Source organism: Morone saxatilis, unplaced genomic scaffold, assembly GCF_004916995.1.
Source record: "Morone saxatilis isolate NCDOM2014 unplaced genomic scaffold, NCSU_SB_2.0 Contig14, whole genome shotgun sequence".
In the NCBI taxonomy this organism is placed as follows: domain Eukaryota; kingdom Metazoa; phylum Chordata; class Actinopteri; family Moronidae; genus Morone; species Morone saxatilis.
This window is the reverse complement of record NW_023339696.1, coordinates 14,851,177-14,857,539: the sequence shown is the minus strand read 5'-3', so window position 1 is coordinate 14,857,539 and position 6,363 is coordinate 14,851,177. Positions and strand designations below refer to the sequence as shown.

Here is a 6,363-nt window from a genome sequence, read left to right as displayed (position 1 = left end):
TATGATTTGTCCGTGGTAGTAATAGCCACTCAGTACCAGCAAGTTAGATAAAATTATTTCCAGGATTTTAATTATTTTGAAATTGTGCCATTTAGCATATTCAAATTTTCAGAATTTTACATTTCATGCCGACAGCTTCCGTTTTAGTCAAAACAAGGAATAAATACTTTCATGTCCCTGTCATTCAAAAAGAAATAAAAGAAACATTATCATCCATTACAAATATGTTTTTTTTCTTTTAAGAAGCCTCCACCTAGGGAGAACACACATCCAAGTTTGAAGCCATGTGTTCACAGCAAAACGTTGAACATCCTTTGTTCTTCACCCTCCAAAATACAGTGGTCTATTTGAAATGAAAGTGACAATGAAATACAAAGTCGTAAATGGTAAAGATTGATATTTATTTCTCATCACAAATAAAAAGAACCATGCTTACTCATCACAGAAAGAAAAAAAAAGAAGCGCTCAGTCTTTGTATCTTTACCGACATAGCTGTCGGAGTGTTTTTTGAGAATGTGAATAATAGCACTCTATGAAGATTGAAATTCTTTTAAAAAATCCAAGCCTATGCCCATACACAGCCCCCAACCCCCACCTCCCACAACCTGTACCCACCTCCACACAGCTTATTTGTCCCCCAGAACAATGATCACAGCATTACTTGAGTGGTTCAGTCTGAGGGCTCTTAGTCCCCAGAAGTCTTAATAACCTGGAACAGTGTGACATTGTAGAGCACCTGGTGTCCGTTGTTCCAGGTGTACAGGACCCTCTCCCTGGGGTTGTAGTCCATCATGGAGATGTGGGAGTATTGATTGTGGAAGGGGATGTCTGTGTACTCATAGCTTGATGTGTTGGTGTAGTAGGCAAAGTAGATTTTTGCACCAGCCAGGTGAGAGTTGGTGACATAAAGTGTACCGCAGATCATGAAAGACTCTCCAGCACTGCGCTTGGGAAAGCCTGTGTCCCAAGTTTGAAGCACTTCCAGACTCTGTGGCTCCAGGCGGCTGATGACAATGTTCCCAGCATTGGGGATGGTGGTGTAAACGGCCCACAGGCCATTCTCATCCGCCATGAGGTCGATGTCAGAGGAGCCACCCCAGGAATAGGGAAAGGTGTTGTTATAGCCGGCCCCACTTAGGCTGCGCTGCACCAGCACACTTCGAGAACGGAAGTGGTATTTGATGATGATGTTGCTCTGGTACTTGTTGTAGTACAGGGAGCCGTTGTATACCACATGGCCAGTACCTGCCCAGGGATGAGGCAGCAAGTGCTGCACAAAGTTCTGGCCCTTCATGAAATCATTCATTGTGCGGTATTCCAGGACACGCCGTCCCTTGAAGTAACCATCCATGGACCACACCTGTGGAGAGAAGAAACATGAATCCCATTGGGAAAAGGGACAAACTAAGGATATAATGAGAAGATCTATAAGTTATACAAGAATATTATGCTATACATGGCACATCTTCTTAACACTGTGATAAATGTTTTATTATGGCTAGTGGCGGTGTCCTGAGCCAAATAATCATGTGTGTATGTGATGAATCTCTACTTGTTTGATTGTGAGTGCATGCCTTCATGCAGTTTGTGCATACTTGAATGTGTGTGCAAAACTATTGATCTCTTCTGCGTGTGGGAGTGAAGACGTTGCCTGTGCCTTGCAGTCAACCACTGCTTGTGCTCCTTGCCCTTTCCAGTCCACATTTACAGAAAATCAATCCATTTAGCAGCTCTATCTTTTTCCTCAAGCACTCTCAGCGGATCTCTCCACTGACATGGCCCCTCTCTGGCTGCATTTCCCATCTCATTCCGCCAATGCTTCCACCGTGGCACAGTTCAGCTTTTAATTGATTCAATTAAACTGCAGTTGGGTTGGATATTTATTTTGTCCTTAACATGGAGAGCTTTGCTAAGATGTAGCTCTTGTCTTTTGATGCACCAGCCATCGTTTTTATCTCTTTCTTCTCGCCTTCTTCCCAGGTGTAGAATAGGCACTTTTCTTCAATAACAATCCCAGTGGGGGGAGCAGAAGGGTATGGGAGGAGTCGGGGGTGGTGAGGTACAGCAGCTGAATTATGGAGAAGGGGAGATTATGGAGCATTAAGCATTGTTTCTCCTCTGCCTACTAAATGACTCCCTAGAGCTGAGCAGGAGGCAGGAGCTGAGCCAGGCTGAAGCTCTAGCACATTTAGACCAAGCTTTTTGCCCTGGTATGTTTTTTCCTATTTGGTTTCTCAGCGACAATGACGTTTCCCAAATATGATTATCATGATTGGTGCGGGTGTTGATGTGATATTGTTGCTGTATCTGACTATTAATACATTCAGTGATTGATCTAAAGAGTCTAATGTGATCTCAGCAAGTCGGGTGATTAAAGACAAAGATCAGGGCATTCAATCACAGCAATTGACCTTTTCTGTTGGCAATATGTTAGCCTGTTATGATTCAGGGCGGGGACAAAAAAGGCCATCGTCATCTCTCGTCTTAAACTTCATCAGTTTCCATTTTCCCTTACAGATGGCTAATAATCCACTCTCCCACCACCACTTCCTCTGCAGTACAATTCCTCTCCCTTTTCTTCCTATCCTGTGTCTTTCCCCCTCTTGCTTCTTACCATGTGTCTGCCCATACAGGACTACATGTCATCTCTAATCAGCTCAAGTCATTACTATATCATCTGGTTGCAGAGCATTTCAGTACACTCCTGGTAATTACCTAGGTGATTTAGAAAACTTTAGCCTAAACAACTCATTCATTTCTCCACTGATGATAAAGTGATTAATCAGCTGGAGTTGCAGTGACAGAGGAAGACAAGGAGGAGGAAAAGGGATGCTATCCATCAATGAGTCAGCTTTGCATCCCTATTTCTCTCTCTGTCTCCTTCAGAGCACAGAAGAAGTCCTACTCAGGCAAAACAGTCAATCAGTCAGTGAGGTATCATGACAGCGTTGCTGTGGGGGATATTTTTTCTATTGAGCAGCTGACAGAGTTTGTCCTGTTTTTGACAATGACTTTACTTCAACTTTATTCTCTCTGTTTGTTGAAGTATGGTAGGTAGGTAGGTAGGTAGGTAGCATGGATTAAATGGTTCTAGTTCAGGGGTGAGCATAGAAACAGTTGGACTTACTCTGTTGTCTGAACTGGGAATCATAGTATCTGTCATCCAGGAACCGAACCTTGACCCTGATGAACGCACTGTAATGGGATTACTGACGCCAGTCAACTTCCCACAGCCTGGAGGTCAAAGAAGAGAAAGATGTAAGACAGCATATAGATGTATGTATTTCATAGACATATACACACTGTGACACTGAGTACTCACAAAACACACACATACACAGACAGACATTTTTTTTGTGCCTGTGAACTCCAGTTATACAGCTTATCTGAAATGGTGTTGTACTAGGTTTTAGGCCCTGTATGGTTTTGTCAATTTAGGAGTTTCCATTTGTGCACATTGTAAAAAAAATATGGATTTCTTTTTCATTTTTTGCAGATGACACTCACATATATATATTGAAAAGAAGATTTGAAGATTTCAGCACACTCCTAAGCCATAAATAACACTTTTAAAAGGACATATATGGATTGATTGATATCACAATTTGTAATTTTACAAGGATGCAGAAGATTTAATTGCATCTACTACATTGATTTTTATAAACACATTTAATATATACATTTGTTCATCACTAATATTTCTATTTCTATTATTGTCCTAGTTTTCTTTTCGCTGCATTTGTTTACCCAGTTTGGAAAGCACTCCATACAAATTATCTGTAAATGAATATATATATTTGGATATATTTCTAATGTATTGTCTCTCTGAGTGAAGTAACTTTCTTAAAAAAAGCCTATGGAATAACAAATAACAAAACACTATTGACCTCAAGGCTAAACTCTGACTGCAGTCTTTTTCTGTTAAGTCATCAGTATATTCATCTTATATATGTGGGATTTTGTAAAATCATCATTTTAAGCTAACACATTACACAAGAACACGATCAATTATTCATTCAGGCTTTCTAGGCCAATTTTTCTTAATTTATGCAGATAATTTGAACACTGAGTAGAGTGGATATGTTGATAATGTATAACAGAGTTTTGACCATTGGTGATCTTACTTTAATCAGTTATTCCTTTCTTCCTTGCTGTTGTCTAACCTCTAACTTTTTAAGTGCTACATTGATATTTGATAATGAATTGCACATTAAGCATTCAATGACTGCCCATCCACCCACACCTATTTGCATACATCTTATACCTAGTTTCTGCATGCAGGAGTGGAGCCTGGTTTCCAGCAGCAGGACTCTCTGGCGCAGCTCCTCATAATCATAGGCCCCCATTTCTTCTTGGATGGCCATCAGCACCAAGGACAGATTCCTCACCTCCTCCCGAAGTCGGAGGATCATCTTGGCATCTGCCTTGTATTGTTCCAGCACTGGCAGCAGGGGGAGCAGCTGGGTCACCTTGTCTTTCAACTCCTATGATGGTAATTGCAGAGAAAGACACATGGAATTGCAAGGGGGTAGAGAGGATTAAAGAGAATATCGGAGAGGGGATGAGGTCGACCATACTAGACAGTAGAGGGGATTGTGTGCAGATAGCTCTTCAATCTTCAGTTGTTGCTTCTGGATCATAGATGATCTCTCAGTGAGGAACTCAAATTGTAGCTGGGAGCTGGTTTACCTTTTTGACACCTTAGGGCCTGAATTTATCATGAGATTCATAGCAGAACTGTGCCAGGGTAAATTTATTGTGATTTCATATAGGCTATTCCTGACATTTCTGGTATACAAATGAAAACTGGAGTTCTCTTTCGTTGTCTATATCCTAGACGACTTTACACATAACTTTCTATTTTAATATTTATGTCCTTTACAATACATTAACACTTTATCAGTTGCTTCTTTTATTACTCCTGCCCACTTTTTTAAATTTATAATCCTTTGTGTGGATTGGAAAGCCACTTAATATACACATTATTTTCAGGTTTGCCAAATGCATGTCTGCTTACTGTCTAAGCTGAATTACATTTTCACCTACAGAAGGACCATGGTACTGCTGGGTGTAAACTTGGTCTGTGACTCATCATGTGTTTAGAAGTGAAAAGAACAATGTGTCCTTAGGTAGGAGTGCAGGAAGCAGCAGGAGAGTCAGGCTGCCTGCTTGGAAAGTAGAAGGCTCAAGAGAGAAATAGGTGTATCAATAAAGTGTGGCCACCACAGGAGGGGCTGTTTCCTCCTTGTTAAGGTTTATCGTAAATCTGGTGATGGAGCAGCTCTCAGCCCTGTGGCGCCACATCATAAATCTCATTTTCCCCTTTTCAAGCTGCGAAAATTCGGTCTCGTTAATCTCCCACGCTTTGCCATTGGCAACTTTGAGCTGCATGCATTCATCAGCCAACCTGCTCTGGTCAAATCCTGCTTTTTAAAAAAATCTTTATTGGATTGCGGATTTACATTCAGATAAGTCCTGGGATATAATGCTTACTATTCTGCAGATTTTAGTCATCTGAGGCTTTACTGATGAATTGGCTAATTTCAAAAACATCTTCATTGCTTCCATTGGACTTGCTTTCATAAAACACACTGGGAGCAAAACATAGCCATTCAAGCTTGTCCCTGTGCTGAGACAGGGTCCCAGTGGTAAAGCACACTTAGCATTTATCAAGACATCTTTTAATCAAACTATTTTATGGTCCATCTAATATCTGTAAGAGTGTGAGAAATGTGGAGAAAGCCTGGGCAAGACAGCCCGCTGACAGGAAGACAAAAAGGCCCACTGATAATGGCGGCTGAGTCTTAGCTTGTAGAGAGATAAGGTAGAGATAAATGTGAATATATGTGCCTGCTATCTAAGAGCAGACACCAGAATGTTAAGTATATAGAGTAGGAAGAGAGGCTAAATGAAGAAAGAGAGGAAGAAATGGAAAGAGAGGAATACAGAAAAAAACACTCTTCTTCTAGGTCCAGGAGTTTAATAATTCAGGAGCATGTGAATTTGCTCAAATTTTCTCTGCGCATGACTCAATGACTAAGAGATAGTTTTGGAATTGAATTTATGTACCTATGCCAATACGGCAGTCTATCGAGAGTCATACAAAATTTTATTGTCTGTGAAGAGCGAAAGAGATTGCAATGCATCTGGCAAAGTTTGTGTGCACATGGAGAGTAGCGCCACATCTAATAGTATCTGCATTCACTCGGCAATAATACACACACACGCATCACTGTACAAGAAGTGACAGACAGCCAATTACCTGAAAGCCCTTTGGATTGAGACTGCGGGGATTTTCAGAGGCCACCTTCAGCTTTCCATCCACCACTTTCATTAGGCTCTCCGTGTTTCTTACATACTGTA

The 6,363-nt window shown here is 41.0% G+C and overlaps 1 protein-coding gene across 1 annotated transcript in view; it reads right to left on the bottom strand.

Moving 5' to 3' along the window:
• Window positions 1–380: 380 nt before the first annotated feature.
• The window catches only part of olfm2a (olfactomedin 2a), a gene marked incomplete in the record, with an annotated part of 20,622 nt that continues 14,639 nt past the window's right edge, over window positions 381–6,363 (bottom strand). The window contains 4 exon segments of the mRNA XM_035654541.1: window positions 381–1,360; window positions 3,128–3,234; window positions 4,265–4,484; window positions 6,263–6,363. Coding sequence (XP_035510434.1) covers window positions 686–1,360; window positions 3,128–3,234; window positions 4,265–4,484; window positions 6,263–6,363 — 1,103 coding nt within the window.